This window comes from Petromyzon marinus, chromosome 54, assembly GCF_048934315.1.
Source record: "Petromyzon marinus isolate PM22_M1 ecotype Great Lakes invasive population chromosome 54, UKy_Petmar_22M1.pri1.0, whole genome shotgun sequence".
NCBI lineage: Eukaryota > Metazoa > Chordata > Hyperoartia > Petromyzontiformes > Petromyzontidae > Petromyzon > Petromyzon marinus.
The window spans coordinates 11408382-11429222 of record NC_133720.1 but is presented as its reverse complement, the minus strand read 5'-3'; the positions used below and the strand labels follow the sequence as shown (position 1 = coordinate 11429222).

General features: G+C 51.8%; 1 protein-coding gene across 1 annotated transcript in view; it reads left to right on the top strand.

The window, feature by feature from the left end:
• The window catches only part of LOC116954072 (uncharacterized), a 280326-nt gene extending 259956 nt beyond the window's left edge, over window positions 1–20370 (top strand). Inside the window, exons 2-4 of the mRNA XM_032974490.2 lie at window positions 19054–19461; window positions 19582–19818; window positions 20305–20370. Of these exons, the coding sequence (XP_032830381.2) occupies window positions 19054–19461; window positions 19582–19818; window positions 20305–20370 (711 nt within the window). The remainder of the gene's footprint in view (window positions 1–19053; window positions 19462–19581; window positions 19819–20304) is intronic.
• Window positions 20371–20841: the final 471 nt, after the last annotated feature.

The following is a 20841-nucleotide window of genomic DNA, read 5'->3' as shown; positions in this document are numbered from 1 at the left end:
ATTCACTCACTCACCCAATCTATCACTCACCCAGTCACTCACTCACCCAGTCACTCACTCACCCAGTCACTCGCACACCCAGTCACTCACCCAGTCTCTCACTCACTCAGTCACTCACCAAGTCACTCACTCACCAAGTCTCTCACTCACCCAGTCTCTCACTCACCCAGTCACTCACTCACCCAGTCACCCACTCACCCAGTCACTAACTCTCTCAGTCACTCAATCACCCAGTCACTCACCCAGTCTCTCACTCACTCAGTCACTCACCAAGACACTCACTCACCAAGTCTCTCACTCACCCAAACCTCTCACTCACCCAGTCACTCACTCACCCAGTCACCCACTCACCCAGTCACTCACTCACCCCGTCTCTCACTCACCCAGTCACTCACCCAGTTTCTCACTCACCCAGTTAGCCACTCATCCAGTCACTCACTCTCTCAGTCACTCAATCACCCAGTCACTCACCCAGTCTCCCACTCACCCTGTCTCTCACTCACCCAATACTCACCCAGTCACTCACTCACCAAATCACTCACTCACCCAGTCACTCACTCACCCAGTCTCTCACTCACTCACCCAGTCACTCACTCACCCAGTCTCTCACTCACTCAGTCACTCACTCATTCAGTCACTCAATCACCCAGTCACTCAGTCACCCAGTCTTTCACTCACTCAGTCACTCACTCACCCAGTCACTCACTCACCCAGTCACTCACTCACATTGTCAGTGACCCAGTCACTCACTCACCCAGTTGCCCACTCGCCCAGTCACTCACTCGTCCAGTCACTCACTCGCCCAGTCACTCACTCACCCAGTCACTCACTCACCCAGTCTCTCACTCACCCAGTCACTCACTCACCCAGTTACCTACTCACCTTGTCACACATTCACCCAGTCAGCCACTCACTCAGTCACTCACCCACCCAGTCACTCACCCAGTCTCTCACTCACTCACCCAGTCATTCACTCATACAGTCACTCACCCAGTCACTTACTCACCCAGTCTACCACTCAACCAGTCACTCACTCACCCGGTCACTCACTCACCCATTCACTCACTCACCCAATCTTTCACTCACCCAGTCACTCACTCACCCAGTCACTCACTCAACCAGTCACTCGCACACCCAGTCACGCACCCAGTCGCTCACTCACTCAGTCACTAACCAAGTCACTCACTCACCAAGTCTCTCACTCACCGAGTCTCTCACTCACTCACCGAATCACTCACTCACCCAGACTCTCACTCACTCAGTCACTCACTCATTCAGTCACTCAATCACCCAGTCACTCACTCACCCAGTCTTTCACTCACTCAGTCACTCACTCACCCAGTCTCTCACTCACCCAGTCACTCACTCACACAGTCACTCACTCACCCAGTAACTCACTCACATAGTCACTGACCCAGTCACCCACTGACCCAGTTACCCACTCTCCCAGTGACTCACTCGCCCAGTCACTCACTCACCCAGTCACTTATCTAGTCTCTCACCCAGTCTCTCACTCACCCAGTCATTCACTCACCCAGTCACTCACCCCCGCTAGTATCTCACTCACCCAGTCTCTCACTCACCCAGTCACTCACTCAGTCACTCACTCACCCGAACACTCACTCACCGAGTCACTCATTCACCCAGTAACTCACTCACCCAGTCACTCACTCAGTCACTCACCCAGTCACTCACTCACCCAGTCTCTCACTCACTCAGTCACTTACTCACCCAGTTACTCGCTCAACCAATCACTCACTCACCCAGTCACTCACCCAGTCTCTCACTCACTCACCCAGTCATTCACTCATACAGTCACTCACTCAGTCACTCACTCACCCAGTCAATCACTCACCCAGTCACTCACTCAGTCACTCACTCACCCAGTCATTCACCCAGTCACTCACTCACACAGTCACTCACTCAACCAGTCACTCACTCACCCAGTCACTCACTCGCCCAGTCACCCACTCATACAGTTACTCCCTCACCCAGTCACTCACCCATTCGCCCACTCGCCCAGTCACTCACTCACCCAGTCACTCACTCACACAGTCATTCACTCATCCAGTCACTCACTCACCCAGTCACTCACTGACCCAGTCACTCACTCATCCAGTCGCCCACTCGCCCAGTCACTCACTCACCCAGTCACTCACTCACACAGTGTCTCACTCACCCAGTCACTCAATCACCCTGTCATCACTCACCCAGTCTCTCACTCACTCAGTCACTCACTCACCCAGTCACTCACTCGGCTAGTCGCCCAGTCACTCACTCACCCAGTCTCTCACTCACACAGTCATTCACCCAGTCACTCACCCAGTCACTCACTCGCCCAGTCTCTCACTCACCCAGTCACTCACTCGCCCAGTCTCTCACTCACACAGTCACACACTCGCCTAGTCACTCACTCACTCAGTCACTCACTCACCCAGTCACTCACTCACCCAGTCGCCCACTCGCCCACTCACTCACTCACCAAGTCACTCACTCACCCAGTCTCTCACTCACCCAGTCACTCACTCACCCAGTCACCCACCCACCCAGTCACTCACTCACTCAGTCTCTCACTCACCCAGTCACTCACCCAGTCTCTTACTCACCCAGTTAGCCACTCATCCAGTCACTCACTCTCTCAGTCACTCAATCACCCAGTCACTCACCCAGTCTCTCACTCACTCAGTCACTCACCAAGACACTCACTCACCAAGTATCTCACTCACCCAGTCTCTCACTCACCCAGTCACTCACTCACCCAGTCACCCACTCACCCAGTCCCTCACTCACCCAGTCTGTCACTCACCCAGTCACTCACCCAGTCTCTCACTCACCCAGTCACTCTGCCAGTTACTAACTCACCCAGTCTCTCACTCACCCAGTCTCTCACTCACCCAATCGCTCACCCAGTCACTCACTCACCAAATCACTCACTCACCCAGTCACTCACTCACCCAGTCTCTCACTCACTCACCCACTCACTCACTCACCCAGTCTCTCACTCACTCAGTCACTCACTCATTCAGTAACTCAATCACCCAGTCACTCACTCACCCAGTCTTTCACTCACTCAGTCACTCACTCACCCACTCTCACTCACCCAGTCACTCACTCACACAGTCACTCACTCACCCAGTCACTCACTCACATAGTCACTGACCCAGTCACTCACTCACCCAGTTGCCCACTCGCCCAGTCACTCACTCGTCCAGTCACTCACTCGCCCAGTCACTCACTCACCCAGTCACTCACTCACCCAGTCTCTCACTCACCCAGTCACTCACTCACCCAGTTACCTACTCACCTTGTCACTCATTCACCCAGTCAGCCACTCACTCAACCACTCACTCACCCAGTCACTCACCCCCCTAGTATCTCACTCACCCAGTCTCTCACTCACACAGTCATTCACCCAGTCACTCACTCACGCAGTCACTCACTCGCCCAGTCTCTCACTCCCACAATCACTCACTCACCCATTCACTCACTCACTCACTCACCCAGTCACTCACTCACCCAGTCGCTCACTCACCCAGTCACTCACCCAGTCTCTCACTCACCCAGTCACTCACCCAGTCACTCACTCGCCCAGTCACTCACTCGCCCAGTCACTCACTCGCCCAGTCGCCCACTCGCCCAGTCACTCACTCACCCAGTCACTCACTCACCCAGTCACTCACTCGCCCAGTCTCTCACTCACTCACGCAGTCACTCGCTCACCCAGTCGCTCACTCGCCCAGTCACTCACTCACCCAGTCACTCACTCACCCAGTCTCTCACTCACTCAGTCACTCACTCACGCAGTCAATCACTCACCCAGTCACTCACTCAGTCACTCACTCACTCACCCAGTCACTCACTCGCCCAGTCACTCACTCACACAGTCACTCACTCACCCAGTCACTCGCTCACCCAGTCCCTCACTCACCCAGTCACTCACTCACACAGTCACTCACTCACCCAGTAACTCACTCACATAGTCACTGACCCAGTCACCCACTGACCCAGTTACCCACTCTCCCAGTCACTCACTCGCCCATTCTCTCACTCACACAGTCACTCACTCGCCCAGTCTCTCACTCCCACAGCCACTCACTCACCCAGTCACTCACTCAGTCACTCACTCGTCCAGTCACTCACTCGCCCAGTCACTCACTCACCCAGTCACTCACTCACCCAGTCTCTCACTCACCCAGTCACTCACTCACCCAGTTACCTACTCACCTTGTCACTCATTCACCCAGTCAGCCACTCACTCAACCACTCACTCACCCAGTCATTCACCCCCCTAGTATCTCACTCACCCAGTCTCTCACTCACACAGTCATTCACCCAGTCACTCACTCACGCAGTCACTCACTCGCCCAGTCTCTCACTCCCACAATCACTCACTCACCCATTCACTCACTCACTCACCCAGTCACTCACTCACCCAGTCGCTCACTCACCCAGTCACTCACCCAGTCTCTCACTCACCCAGTCACTCACTCACTCACCCAGTCACTCACTCGCCCAGTCACTCACTCGCCCAGTCACTCACTCGCCCAGTCGCCCACTCGCCCAGTCACTCACTCACCCAGTCACTCACTCACCCAGTCACTCTCTCGCCCAGTCTCTCACTCACTCACGCAGTCACTCGCTCACCCAGTCGCTCACTCGCCCAGTCACTCACTCACCCAGTCACTCACTCACCCAGTCTCTCACTCACTCAGTCACTCACTCACGCAGTCAATCACTCACCCAGTCACTCACTCAGTCACTCACTCACTCACCCAGTCACTCACTCGCCCAGTCACTCACTCACACAGTCACTCACTCACCCAGTCACTCGCTCACCCAGTCTCTCACTCACCCAGTCACTCACTCACACAGTCACTCACTCACCCAGTAACTCACTCACATAGTCACTGACCCAGTCACCCACTGACCCAGTTACCCACTCTCCCAGTCACTCACTCGCCCAGTCTCTCACTCACACAGTCACTCACTCGCCCAGTCTCTCACTCCCACAGCCACTCACTCACCCAGTCACTCACTCACTCAGTCACTCACTCACCCAGTCACTCACTCACCCAGTCGCCCACTCGCCCTGTCACTCACTCACCCAGTCACTCACTCACCCAGTCTCTCACTCACACAACAACAACAACCGGCATTCGCCACTAAGTGGCGGTGACGTCACCACGACGCTTGTGCCAGGCTATGTGCACCCTGAGGCCACGTGAAGTGTCGAACGCCCGCTGGCAGGAGGTCACGGGGCAGACCCAAGTGCCTCGGGTCGACTTACTGAGATGACTGAGATGACTGGCTGATGCACCACCTGTGCCCCCTACTGTGCCAACCTGCTGTGCTTTAGCCACCCGGCGCTCCACTCGTTGTCGTGAGCGTCGCTCCTCCGCCCTTCGTTGTTGTTGGAGGGCGACTGCCTCCAACTGCCCAGTAGCGTCCTTCACGAGCCTCCTCCACAGAGGCCGATCTTGACACCGCTGGTACCAGTCATCGGCAAGTCCACTCAGCTCCACGTCCTCCTGTACCACATCACTCCATCTCTTCTCTAGCCCGTGCCGCGCCCGTTTAGTCCCCTCGATCCGGCCGAACACACACATACACACACATTAACACACACGTACACACTGGTGTGCTGGGGTATGGACGTAGCGAGGGGGTATACTGGACGTGGTGTGCTGGGGGTGAAAATGTCCTCACCGGGAGACCGGGTCCTCTTACCTTATTGATGTTTCAACAGCGCCTTCACCAAAAGTCCCTTTACAGCGATGTTTATTATAGCTGCAGGCGGCGTGATGATTTTGAATGAAGAGCTGTGTTATTGTAAGCGGTGTAGCTGGGATGGCAGTAACACAAAGAGGGATTGATGGGGCAGAGGTTCGCATTGAGGTCTGGGCGCAGCTGGGGGGGGGGGGGGGGGGTGGGGGCGACAGAGAGCTGGAGGTCTGAGAAGTAAAGGGAAGACAAAGGGGGACGGGGAGGGGCTGGAGCCGGGAGGGAGAAGGGGGCATCGAGTCGCCCGCACTGACGATGATGCACGTGGAGCGGTAGCGACGGACGAGGGGACTGACCGCCTGCCTGTCACTCGCTCGCCGTTCGGTGAGAGAGTGACCGGAGCGAGTGGCTGGGCGAGTGGGCGAGTCGGTGAATGAGTGACTGGGTGAGTGAGTGACTGAGTGAGTGAATGAGTGACTGGGTGAGTGAGTGAGTGACTGGGTGAGTGAGAGACTGTGTAAGTGAGTGACTGGGCGAGTGAGAGACTGGGCGAGTGAGTGACTGGGTGAGTGAGTGACTGTGGGAGTGAGTGACTGGGTGAGTGAGTGACTGGGTGAGAGAGTGACCGGGCGAGTGGGCGACTGGGCGAGTGGGCGATTAGATGAGTGAGTGACTGGGTGAGTGAGTGACTGGGTGAGTGAGAAGCTGGGTGAGTGAGTGACTGGGTGAGTAACTAGGTGAGTGAGCGACTGGGTGAGTGAGTGAGTGAGTGACTGGGTGAGTGAGTGACTGTGTGAGTGAGAGACTGGGCGAGTGAGTGACTGGGTGAGTGAGTGACTGGGTGACTGAGTGACTGGATGAGTGAGTGACTGGGCGAGTGGGCGACTGGGTGAGTGAGTGACTGGGTGGGACGGGCAACTCTGTCGTGGACAGTGCTGTGGGGGGAGGTCCAATTTTGATTGGCTCCTCCCCTCATGGCGTCTGTGTCCACCACAGGGCTAAATGGGGGCTCTGGACGGGTGCGAGGGGCTGGTAACCCCTCCACCTTCAGTTAATTACCACTAAACCACGAGTTAAACTGAAATATGTAACTAATAAGCTTGTGCCGGAGGCCCTGGGGGGCCAGGCGTCTATGACGTCTCCTGGCCAAACCCCAATTGGCGGAGCCAGGAGATTGAATCTCGACCCACGGGGCTCCTCCAGAAATAACGAAAAGCCACTACTGGTGGCCACGTGGAATGTTCGAACGCTCACTGCGGAGGAGAGGCTGCCACTCCTCTGTCGGGAGCTGGACCGGTACCGCCTGGATCTCTGTGGCATTCAGGAGGTCCGGTGGACCGGCTCTGGCTCCTGCCACCATGAGGGGTGGACAGTCCTCTACTCGGGGCAGCAGACTGCCAAACAACAGGGTGTAGCTCTTCTTTTGAACAAAAGAATGAAGGGGGCGTGGGAGCGTGGCGGTGAGGTGTGGGAAGCTGTAAGTCCCAGGCTACTTTTGGCTCGCCTTCCCATCAACCGGAGGCGAGGAATGGTGGTCGTGGTTACTTATGCCCCCACCGAAGATGAACATCCGTGGAGGGATGCAGGCAAAGCCGATGAGTCAGATGCCTTCTATGACCTCCTGTCACAGGTGCTGGCTAAAGTGGCCCCTCGGGATAGAGTCATCATGTTGGGTGACTTCAATGCCCGAGTTGGTCATGATACTGGCACCTGGTCTGGAGTGATTGGAGGGCATGAGCCAGATCAGCTCAATAACAACGGTAGGAGGCTGCTAGATTTTTTGCAGCCCATGGGCTTGTAATTACCAACACGCTGTTCCGGCATCGGCGCACCCACACAACATCATGGATGCATGCTGGGTCCAAGCAAGAACATCTGCTGGACTACATAGTGACGGACCAGCGGATGCGAGCCCATGTCCTTGACACCAGGACCTACCGTGGAGCTGATCTGCCCTCTGACCATCGACTAGTCATCTGTAAGATTGCGCCTGCCATTCTTCCACTCCGGTGGTGGGTGTACACCCAGGACCCCATTCCAACCTAAAGTGGCCTGGTCTCAGTTATCTGATGAAAGTTGCAAGCGAGAATTTCATCATCGCTTGCGGCTGGGATTGGCATCGTCCCCGACTCCTCCTGATGTCGAGGGTAAATGGGCGAGGTTTAGGACTGTGACTCATGCAGCTGCAATGGCTGCTTTGGGTACGTGGCCCAGACCTCCCCAGAGACCCTGGCTGACAGAGGAGGTGTTCAGGATGGTTGAGAAAAAGCGACAGGCCCACTGTCATCGGCTACAGAATCCCACGTCAGAGAATGAGGAGGCTTACCGCAGCCTTCGCTCGGAGATTCGGAGAGCTGTGAGGCACTGCAAGGATGGGTGGTGGTCGCGGGTTGCTGAGGAGATGGAGTCTGCCTCAGTGGCCCGTGATCACAAATCCCTATTTAACTCCAGCAAAAAAGTAACCTGCAGCGCCACACCTATTACCATCATTAGGGGAAAAAACGGTGATCCAATCTCCGACCCCCAGGAACAGGTTTGCAGATTTGCTGAGCATTTCTGTGAGGTCCTGGGAGAGGGAAAATCCCTCAGCCAGGAAAACATCGTGGCACAAAGTGAGGATGACCCTGCTGAGGCTGCGGTGCCTCAAATATTGGAAGAAGTCACCCCCTGTGAGTGGCTGGCTGAGGTGCCATCTGTTGAGGAAGTACTGAAGGCGATCCGGAGTCTGAGACCAGGAAAGGCAGCGGGCAGAGATGATCTCCCAAACGAAATGCTGAGGGAGGGCGGCGTTTGTGCACAGACTACCCTATATGACATCATAACGACAGTCTGGATCACTGGACGTGTTCCGCAGGATTGGAAGGATGCCCTGGTGGTCCCCCTTTTTAAGAAGGGGGACCGCACAGACTGTAACAACTACAGGGGCATTTCACTCCTCAGTGTGCCGGGAAAGGTCCTGGCAAGGATTATTCAGCATCGCCTTGCCAGGCACGCTGAGGAGAGGCTTGCGGAGCCCCAATGCGGTTTCAGGAAAGGGCGGTCCTGCACAGATGCCATATTTTCTGTCCGTCTGCTACAGCAGAGGTGTAGGGAATTCCAACAAGACCTACATCTCTGCTTTATTGACCTGGTCAAGGCCTATGATACCATCAGTAGGCCTGGGCTCTGGGTTGTTCTTCGTGCTTTTGGAGTCCCTGACCCTCTGCTCACGATCATTAAGGACCTTCATGATGGTGAGCGGGCCTGGGTAAAACTAAAGAACCAAGAATTTCTTAGTCATTGTTTGTTTAGAACTATATATGCACGTGACTAACGTGCGTGTGCCACACATGATATGTGTGTGTGTGCCACACACACATATCATATGTGTGTGTGTGTGCCACACACACACACACACATGACATGTGTGTGTGGCACACACATGTCATGTGTGTGCCACACACACATGACATGTGTGTGTGTGTGTGTGCCACACACACACACACACATGACATGTGTGTGTGGCACACACATGTCATGTGTGTGCCACACACACATGACATGTGTGTGTGGCACACACACATGTCATGTGTGTGCCACACATGACATGTGTGTGTGTGCCACACACACATATCATATGTGTGTGTGTGTGCCACACACACACACACACATGACATGTGTGTGTGGCACACACATGTCATGTGTGTGCCACACACATGTCATGTGTGTAGGATTGTGTACGCGACACGTGTTTGCGTCATGGACCGTCGGTGAGGTCAGCACAGTCAAGCCACGTGATTCCCTGCTCACAATCAGCAATGCCGCATTGATGACCGTCTGCTCACTGGTGGAATGTCCACGTTATCATGGCGGGAGCAAGTACAATATATATATACCCACGTGACAAGCGCTCATTTTTGTGCTCTGAAAGAGGACCATTGCCCGAAACGTCGCCTCTTTTTATCGTGACACTCTTTTATTTAACTCGCCCTGCTGTCCGTTTATAGTCTTTCAAATCGTTGGCGCTCTGATATCTTCGGATCTACGAAGTCTTTAACGAGCTGAAATGTTGCACACAGAGAGACTTTGACGGGGTCTCGCGTCTCACCGTGATTCCAGATTTCATTTAGAGAACCGGTCCACGTATCGCCGGTCTGTGTGTGTTTTTTTTAACTTACATTTTTAATTGCACGATTTCAAATATATTACAATTATCCGGACAATAATGAACTATTGTTATTGTCTGGATTGAGACCTTAAAATTTCACATTATGTTGCGGCTTTAATCTCCAAACACGACGGTGATGATGCTGTGCTAGTGACGAATTGGCCACGTTCTGTTTTACGTGACAGACCTTATTAGTTGGCTGTGTCGGGTGGTGGAGGGTTTTAGCGACACATTTATTTATTTACGCGATCTGACCCCCCCCCCCCCAAAAAAAAAGTTGTATTGTGGATATACAAATTACGTTTACAAGATTAACATTCAAATAAATCAGGTAACAAAAGAGTTTTTTTTTCAATGCACACTTTCATTTGCACTCAAAAGTAGAAAATTAATTATTTTGACCCCAGAATGAATTAAAGTGAATGTGCTCAATAAAAGTGGGTGGCTCGCATCAATAAAATTAAATGTATCGAAAGGAAACCACCCACTCTTATTAAGCACATCAAATTTGATTAACTCTGAGGTCAAAAATAATAAACATGATACTTTTGAGTGCGTTGAAAAATGTGTTTGTTTACACATGCCACTGCAGACTTCGCCACAAAAGTGGTACCCGTTTTATCGACCGCCGGATGGGATGATGGGCTCGGGTGAACCTCTCTCCCGGGCCAGGACGTGACCTCGCAAACTCCCACGATCGCTGGGCCGCTCCCTCTGCCCGCAGGGCCACGTGGCTCACAGTAACAACACGACGACAAAGATGTCCCTCCCTCCCCCTGCAACACCAAACCGCGTGTGTCGCCTCAACAAAGTTGACCTCCTCCTTCTCCTCCTTCGCCTGGGGTGCATCTCGCGAGACGTGGCCAGATTTGTAGTCTTTAGGTCTTGTCGATAGATTTAAATACAATATATATTTTTAAAATACGTTTTGTAGTATTTTTTTTGGAACCTACAATTGATAACCCACGTTGTATTTATTAATATTCTACAATTGATAACCCCACTTTGTATTTATTAATATTCTACAATTGATAACCCCACGTGGTATTTATTAATATTCTACAATTGATAACCCCACGTGGTATTTATTAACATTCTACAATTGAGAACCCACGTTGTATTTATTAATATCCTACAATTGATAACCCCACGTGGTATTTATTAATATTCTGCAATTGATAACCCCACGTGGTATTTATTAATATCCTACAATTGAGAACCCACGTTGTATTTATTAATATCCTACAATTGAGAACCCGACGTTGTATTTATTAACATTCTACCATTGATAACCCCACGTGGTATTTATTAATATTCTGCAATTGATAACCCCACGTGGTATTTACGAACATTCTATAATTGATAACCCACGTTGTATTTATTAATATCCTACAATTGATAACCCCACGTGGTATTTATTAATATTCTGCAATTGATAACCCCACGTGGTATTTATTAACATTCTACAATTGATAACCCCACGTTGTATTTATTAATATCCTACAATTGATAACCCCACGTTGTATTTATTAATATCCTACAATTGATAACCCCACGTGGTATTTATTAATATTCTGCAATTGATAACCCCACGTGGTATTTACGAACATTCTACAATTGATAACCCACGTTATATTTATTAATATCCTACAATTGATAACCACACGTGGTATTTATTAACATTCTACAATTGATAACCCCACATTGTATTTATTAACATTCTACAATTGAGAACCTGACGTTGTATTTATTAACATTCTACAATTGATAACCCCACGTGGTATTTATTAATATCCTACAATTGATAACCACACGTAGTATTTATTAACATTCTACAATTGATAACCCCACGTGGTATTTATTAATATCCTACAATTGATAACCACACGTGGTATTTATTAACATTCTACAATTGATAACCCCACTTTGTATTTATTAACATTCTACATTTGATAACCCCACGTGGTATTTATTAATATTCTACAATTGATAACCCCACGTTGTATTTATTAACATTCTACAATTGATAACCCCACTTTGTATTTATTAACATTCTACATTTGATAACCCCACGTGGTATTTATTAACATTCTACAATTGATAACCTCACGTGGAATTTATTAACATTCTACAATTGATAACTCCACTTTGTATTTATTAACATTCTACATTTGATAACCCCACGTGGTATTTATTAATATTCTACAATTGATAACCCTACTTTGTTTTATTAGCATTCTACAATTGATAACCCCACATTGTATTTATTAATATTCTACAATTGATAACCCCACATTGTATTTATTAACATTCTACAATTGATAACCCACGTTGTATTTATTAACACTCTACAATTGATAACCCAACGTGGTATTTATTAACATTCTACAATTGATAACCCCACGTGGTATTTATTAACATTCTACAATTGAAAACCCGACGTTGTATTTATTAACATTCTACAATTGATAGCCAATGCCAGGCTGCGGTAAATGTTAAGAACCACTGAACCTCCAAGTGCTGTTAGCAAGCGCCTATGAAGGTCAACACAAACCCTCTGCCTGGCGGCAAGGCACCGACACGGACACCCCTTCCGCCTTTGTCTTCCTCCCGAGCGGATGTTTCACGCAATGCACCAGGTGGTGATGTGAAGGCCGAGCCGACCGAGGCGGTGGTGTGGCGGTGCATGGTGTAGACATTTACGGTAGAATTTCATTTTTGTGTAGATGAATCAGAATCTCTGATTGTTGCTGCAGGGAGGAATCCAATGAGCTGTGAACGTTTTTGTTCATTCCTCAGATGCCCCCCGACCCCCCCTCCTCTCCTCCCAGGCACGGGCGGGTTATCAGCAACTTACAACAGCGAACAAAAAATACGAGCGCACGATATAGGAATGCGAAATCGAGACGTTCGGTGAGCAAGTCACTCGACATCAACGAATTACATTTAGATTTAAAAGCTTTCGTGACTGCAGGGATTCATATTATTGGTTCTTTGGGTAAAGTCACGTATTATTTTGTTGTTTCCCTTCTACGTGACCTTAGCGAAAGAGCCAAGAATATCAAGCAATCAATGGAATAATTATACGAGCACATTAAGGCAGCGCAAACAAACAGCAACAACAACAACAGCAACAACAAATTCTAGATTTGAAGCATTCGTGACTGCAAGGATCCATACTCTTTGGTTCTATACCAAACCCACAGCGAGATAACAGAAAATCGGCACACCCCATCGATCCCACACACGTGTAAACGATCGGAGTCGCGAATGACAATCGCGAACGTCACTGTCGCGTCCAGCAACACGAATCTTCATGCTTCGGTGAAACGTTTAGTTTCTAATTCTCTTAGATTTTGTTGTTGTTTGTTTCATTCCACGCGTTTCCATTCACGGGCCGAACATCGGCGGGCGAGCGAATGAATCTCAGACGCGTCTGTGCGGTTGACTCAGCCTGGCGAAGTGTGTTCACAACAACTCTTTGGTTCTATTGGGTAAAGTCACGTAGGTGAAAATAAAATAACAAAAAATCACGACGTTTCGGCCACAACACAAGCGGCCTTCATCCAGATGCGGCCTTCATCTGTGTTGTGGCCGAAACGTCGTGATTTTTTGTTATTTTATTTTCACCTACGTGACTTTACCCAATAGAACCAAAGAGTATGGATCCTAGCAGTCACGAAAGCTTTAAATCTAGAATTATGTTCAAAACAACCCGCCTAACGTGCGTGGGGAGAGAGGGGAGAGAGGGGGGAGAGGATATTTTTTTGAAAGCACGCGCGTTCTGTACGCATCACGTGCACATTGGCCACTCCACGTAGGTAGAAAAATAATAAAATTAAACAATAAAATAAAATAAATCACGACGTTTTCGACAGCTGGATTATTATTTTTTTTGGTCCGCCTGAGGTCGACCGCTTGTGTCCAACTGCGATCGAAACGTCGTGATTGTATCATCATCATCATCATCATTATTTTTTGTTCTATTTTATTATTCCCCAATAACCTACGTGAAGACTTCACCGAAAGCATCAAATTTAGTTTAGATTCCCCCCCCTGTCACGACAGCTTCAAATCGAGACTCCCCCCTTTCACCTCCGCGCGCGATTAAACTAGACGTACTCTTTGGTTCTATTGGGTAAAGTCATGAAAATGATTTTTTTGTTATTTTATTTTCACCTACGTGACTTTACCCAATAGAACCAAAGAGTATGGATCCTAGCAGTCACGAAAGCTTCAAATCTAAACTAGACGTCGCAGCGGAAACAACGTCGACACATCCCGCCAGCGTCTCGTCGGCAGCTGCAAGGGTTTCAACAGACTCTCCCCACCGGGCTTTGGACACTCGGCGCCTTTCATCAGCGAGCGGCTCGCGGTGTACCAGCGTGCAGGTGTAGGCGCGATATTAGCGGATCGTACGAGCAAAGGGGCTTAGGAAACGGCACGAGGATAAAACCGGCTCCGCCTGTGTTCGTAACGAGACCCACGTCATCAGGATGCCCACGACGTTTTGCGATCAGGGCCTCCGCCGCTGGGAGGCCCCGGGGTGTCTCCCAGCGTCGCCGGTGGACCGAGTAACGCGCCGCGCGTGGAGTGAGTGAGACGCTGAAGCCGATGCAAAGCGCGCTATTGAAACCCGCTACTACTTGCTGTTGCTGTTGCCGTGTTGTGACAGCGATGTTGGTGTGTGTGTGTGGTGGGTGGTGGTGGCAGTGCCTGATGAAGCCAGTGCTGGGCCTGTAGCGCATGATGTTATAAAGGGGCCCTGAATACAACAAAACGTGAACACACTTAAACATTAAAACACACGGTTTTGTAACTTGCACAGTAAGGTAATTGTATTTTTTTCATTTGCTATGAAGTCAGATAATAAGACAAATCGCTCACCTTAAACACCCAGTCGTACGTCAAGGTTGAAGTCGTTATAGTACTGTAGTGATAGAGCAAGTGCAGAATCACTGAACCGGAATTGATCGCTTGAAAGCGTTTAGCGCGGGGCCCTTGAAAGTGCGGGACCCGTAGCTACTACTACACATGTAGTAGTAGTAGCTACTACTACACATGTAGTAGTAGTAGCTACTACTACACATGTAGTAGTAGCTACTACACATGTAGTAGCTACTACTACAGTAGTAGTGTGTAACTACTACATATGTAACTACTACATATGTAGTAGTGTGTAACTACTACATATGTAGTAGTGTGTAACTACTACACACTACTACATATGTAGCTACTACATATGTAGTAGTAGCTACTACTACACGTGTAGCTACACGTGTAGTAGTAGCTACTACTACATATGTAACTACTACATATGTAGTAGTGTGTAACTACTACATATGCAACTACTACATATGTAGTAGTAACTACTACTACACGTGTAGCTACTACATGTATATACGTGAAACAACAACAACGAAAAGCACACGTGACATATTCGTCAACAATAATACCTTAAAACATCGACATATTAAAAAAAATAAAAAAACAGGCGACGTTTCGGGCAACGGCCCTTTTATTAAAAAGCGCGTGCGCTTCGTGCGCTCGTCGATCGTACTTTCGCAACAGGCGACGTTTCGGGCAACAGCCCTGCTTCAAAGCGCCACGTGCGCGGGCCTCGTGCGCTGTGTCGATCGGAAAACCCGACCGCGACTTAAAGTTGTCGCCTTCGTCATCGCCATCGCCGTCGTCATCGTAACAACAACAACAATAACAACAACAACAATCGTCGTTTCAAGCAGCAATGTGCGTTGCGGCCAAAGCCAACGGGTGGCCTCGACTCACGTGTTGGTGGGGTGTGGCGATCGCCTGCACTGCCACCGCGAACCCCGACCCACCCGAGTTCGATTCCCGCTCGCGAGGCCGGCGGCTTGGGGTTCGCGTGACGAGTTCGCTTCCCGCGGGCGTGGCCGGAGGCGGGCGTTGAATTTCTTTCGCGCCGTACGTGGGAGCTGGGGAGGGTGACAACAACCGAGACGACCACGTGACGAAGGAGACTCACCGCACGGCGGCACGTGCAGCGTCGATCCTTCGCGACCAATTCATCACGGATTCTTCATCGGAAGTTTGGGTCGGATCGCCCTTCTCCACCCGGACGCAAGCGAATTGATTGAGTCGCCAACGTGACGAACACACGCTGGAGCCCATTTATTACGGCAACAACAATAATCACGTGCCATATATTGTTCGCCACGTGACTATTGTATTAGTTGTTTGTTTGGTTTTTTTGCGTGGGGTGGGGTGGAGGAAGGCGAACGACGCAACATGTTGCTTACACGGCGAGCTGACTCGACAATCGATTGTGTGTGTGTGTACGTGTACGTGGAACTTCTCTCGCACCGTACGTAGACAAACCGCGCTCAACGGAGGTGCGGCGGCAGTGAAAGACAGCAAACGAATCACACCCGATGACGACCCCCTTTGTGTTACGGTCGAAACGTCGTGAGAATTTTTATTGTTTTATATATATTTTTTAAATTATTTTATTGTTTCCCTTCAACGTGACTTTACCGAAAGAGCTAAGAATAACAACAAAGCAGTTGTAAATCAAAAGTATGTTCAACCGAGGTGATGATTTAAAAGTGCGCGGCTCCCAGCGGCTTCCTAATGTCGGAGGGAGGAGCGTTCCAGACGGCCGCAGAAGCGCGTCCGTGAATGCGCGCGATGATGCGGTGACCGCCGCCGCCACCGCCGCCTTTGTTCGATGGCCACGGCCTCATTCGTTTTGCAAGATGTAACACATTCTCCTGCGGAGGGAGCTGGTAGGAACGTCGGGTTGCTCGGTCAATGGGCAGGGTCACACGGCGGCACCACCACGTGGTGTGTTCCGCACAATATGCCCGACTGTGAGGGCGGGCACAAGCCGGCGTGAGTAGGTGAAACGTTGAGTTTTATAAGGGCACCACGGGGTGACCAGCCCCTCCTCCCCACCCAGCCCCTCCCCACCCTCCCCACCCAGCCCCTCCCCACCCTCCCCACCCAGCCCCACCCCTCCCATATTTGCCTGCACGACGGACGGACGGACACAATAATCCCCTGTGGGCTGGTGGTGGTGGTGTAGCCAGGAGGTTCCTACACAGGATGAAGCAGCAGACGGTTAGGCAGATGCGTATAGACTGCGTGACACGTGACCCGTTACATAGACATCGATGCGCCATGAGCTAGGGTCATTGCCCAAAGCGTTACGCATTGCATACGTTTCCTTGGTTACGGCAACAGTAAGGAGTACGCGTTACGATGTGGGGGATTTCTCTATCCCCTAAGTGCACAGATTCCTCGATAGGCATATAGGACGATTGCACGCAATGGCTACTACTACTACTACACGTGTAGCTACTACAAAGAGTTACGGCTCACTGCCATGCGGCGTATAAGCGGCACTTGGATAAGTGAAGGCGAACGTGAGCACGCACGGTGCACATGCACGCGGCGGCTTGGGATAATCGTTCGTCCAGCGGTGGATTGAGCGTGGCCGCTGACGATGATGCACGTAAACAGACACATACGACGTGGAGATACGTGCCGATGTGTGGGTGCGTGATTATAAAGTGCAGTCGCGAGGCGGGATCATGTAAATATATGGGAGCAGGGTGCTTTCATGGTCAGAACGTTTCTCATGTACGGACAGACAGACTGCTGATGTCGCAAAGGCTCATGATGACCGTGTCTGTACAGAACGATTCTGTTGACTCAGCCCATCATCATCATCCGTTCATGGTCGATAAAAAAGTATAACTTTGTCGAGGTGGGTGGGTGGGGTGGGAGAATTCAATAGCGATTGCCCTATAGATAGATCGACTCTCCCCGGCCATAGAAATGTGGAATTTCCACCGCTGACTCAGGGCTGTACTTAACGAGTTAAGCACTTATTTTTCTTGTTGTCCTATAGATAGATAGATCGACTCTCCCCGGCCATGGGAATGTGGAATTTCCACCGCTGACTCAGGGCTGTACTTAACGAGTTAAGCACTTATTTTTCTTGTTCTCCATAGATAGATAGATCGACTCTCCTCGGCCATGGGAATGTGGAATTTCCACCGCTGACTCAGGGCTGTACACAACGAGTACTGTTTTGTTGTATTAAATCTGTAAGAAAAAAATAACGTATATATAAAACCTTCAGAAGGCCGCGCGGGGCTGACGGGATGTATACAAAAAAAAACCTTATATTTAATGGGTGGACAGACGGATGTGCTGCCATACACATGAATGTTTGGCACACACAACGAGATGTGAACGACACGCGATTACTTAGAGCCCTTTGTCAATACGCTGCTTCGTAAAGGCTTCCCCACCACGTGTTGCTTTTGACCATACTTCACCTTTGCTGGCGAAGGGCGACGAACGCGGCACGTCGTCCCCACTCGCCGCCGGCGTGAGCCGCGGCCCGAACAGTCCCAACTCACAGTCCGCCTGGATCGATGGCGCGGGTGGGGCGCGCTAACCACTGCGCCACCGCTCCTCCCCCCCCCGTTAGAATATGCCGTGAGATGAATACTCCATCCTCGCACGTGCGTAACGCAGTGCGTTGTTGCCCGCTTGTCTATTTGTTAAACTCCGAGTGAGTGTGAGTGTGTGAGAGAGTGTGCGTGTGTGTACGTGGGGAGCGGTGGTGCAGCGGTTAGCGCTACGCTGCGCTATGAACCCGGCGACCCGGGTTCGATTCCCGCTCACGGCCAGCACCCAGTGACGATTATCTTGCACCGGTCCTGGGGACTCCCCTAGCTCGACTCAGCCTCGAATGAGTACCCGGTGCGGTGTGTAAACATCGTCACTGGGGACGATGTTTACTACACGTGTAGCTACTACTAATAATAGCTACTACTACACGTGTAGATATTATTATGTATGAGCTACTACTACATATGTAGTAGTAGCTACTACTACACGTGTAGTAGCGACTACTACTACACGTGCAGTAGTAGGAGGTTGGGTGCTGGGGCCCTACATATGTAGTAGCTACTACTACACGTGTAGTAGTAGCTACTACACGTGTAGTAGTAGTAGCTACTACTACATATGTAGAATTCCGCTCTTAAATTCCTCCCCGCGTACCGATCGCCGTGGATCTCCCCCCCCACCCCCACGCACCACCAATGACGCCTCCTCCTCCCCCTCCTCCTCCTCATCCTCCTCCTCCCCCTCCTCCTCCTCTTCCTCCTCCTCCCCGTCGCGTGTTGCAGGGCGCCCAGTACGAGCAGCTCAAGGAGTGCCCGGCGATGTCGCACCCGGTGTTCGCGCCGCACCCGGCCCTGCACCACTTACCACCGCACTACTACTCTCCCTACGGGCCTCAGGGCCCCACCGGCGGCCCCCACGGCGCCGCCGTGGTGGGGAGCGACTCTGGCGGGCGACTCGGCAGCAAGGCGGCCACGCGCGAGAGCACCAGCACGCTCAAGGCGTGGCTCAGCGAGCACCGCAAGAACCCGTACCCCACCAAGGGCGAGAAGATCATGCTGGCGCTCGTCACCAAGATGACGCTCACGCAGGTGTCCACGTGGTTCGCGAACGCGCGCCGGAGGCTCAAGAAGGAGAGCAGAGGCGGTGGTGGCGGTGGTGGCGGTGGTGCGGGTGGGTCGGTTGCGGGCGAGGTTGGGTGCTGGGGCCCGCCGGGTGGAGGTCTTGGCGGTGGCGGTGGTGGCGGTGGTGGTGGCGGCGGTGGCGGCGATTCGTTTCACAACCGGGGCGACGCGAGAACGGACTCTGAGGAGGAGGTGGACCTGCAGAGCGTGGAGGTGGCGAGGCGCCGCCGGCCGCTCGCGACTTCTCCCAGCGGCAGCGCTGAGGTCGACGTCGTCGACGAGGACGACGCCGCTGCTGACGGCGACTGCGCCCGTGACGTCGATGGCCTCGACGAGGTGGACGATGCTCGCGATGGCGAGGTGGTGAGAGAGCAGGAGGATGAGGAGGAGGAGGATCACCTTGAGAACAAGAAAAGGGCCGTGGAGGCAGCTGCTGCTGATGATGATGATGGTGATGATGATGCTGATGATGATGGACGTGGCGGCGGTGGCGGCGTAGCGGATCTCAGCAACCGGAGGGGCGAGCACGTGGGCACACGGGAACGGCGCGACAGCCACGAAGCCACAGCGCTGCCCTTACCCCTGCCCTTACCCCTGCCCTTGACTCTGCCCTTGAGCGTGCCCTTGAGCGTGCCCTTGAGCGTGCCCTCGGCAGCCGCCCCCAACTCGTCAGCCGCCGTCACGGCAGCCGCGACGCAGAACTCAACTCCCAAACCCAAGATCTGGTCACTGGCCGAGACTGCCACGAGACCAGACAACCACCCAAGGATGCAACAACAACAGCAGCAGCAGCAGCACCACCACCACCATCAGCAACATCACCATCAGCAACAGCAACATAGCCACCACCATCATCATCAGCATCAGCATCCAGAACACTCGCTGGCTCTGAGGTTGCGTGCCCGCCTGCAGATGGATCAGCAGATGCACGCTCTCTCGTGCCACACAGGCTCGTGCGCGTCGGGGTGCGTGAAATGAGGCCCCCCACTGCGATTCACACAACCGGGGCGGGGGGGGCGGGGGGGGTGAGGGAGCGGTGGCGCGGCGGTTAGCGCGCCGCGCTCACGGAAACCGGTCGCAGGTGGCGGTTCTTCCAGCCCGGTCAACTCGCGCGTGAGATGTGTAAACATCGGCAGGCATTGGGGAGAGACAAAGGCGGCCGGGCGTGGTGCTGGCCACCCACAACCCTCGCGTGTCGTGCCGCCCTTCGTAGGTGCTCGCTAACAGCACTTGCCCCAACAGCCTGTGAAAGGCTACACGGGGGATCTTTGTTACACTATTATTATTATGGTACTGTGTGTTCCGGATTATAAGACGCACCTTTTCCCTGTTATCGTTGAGGCTGCGGAAGAACGCGTGCTCTCTGCCGGAGTGCGGTTATCCACTCTCTCGCTCTCGTCTGGTCTCTATGTTTGTTTTTAATGTTGATATGAAGAAGGCCCATTGCCC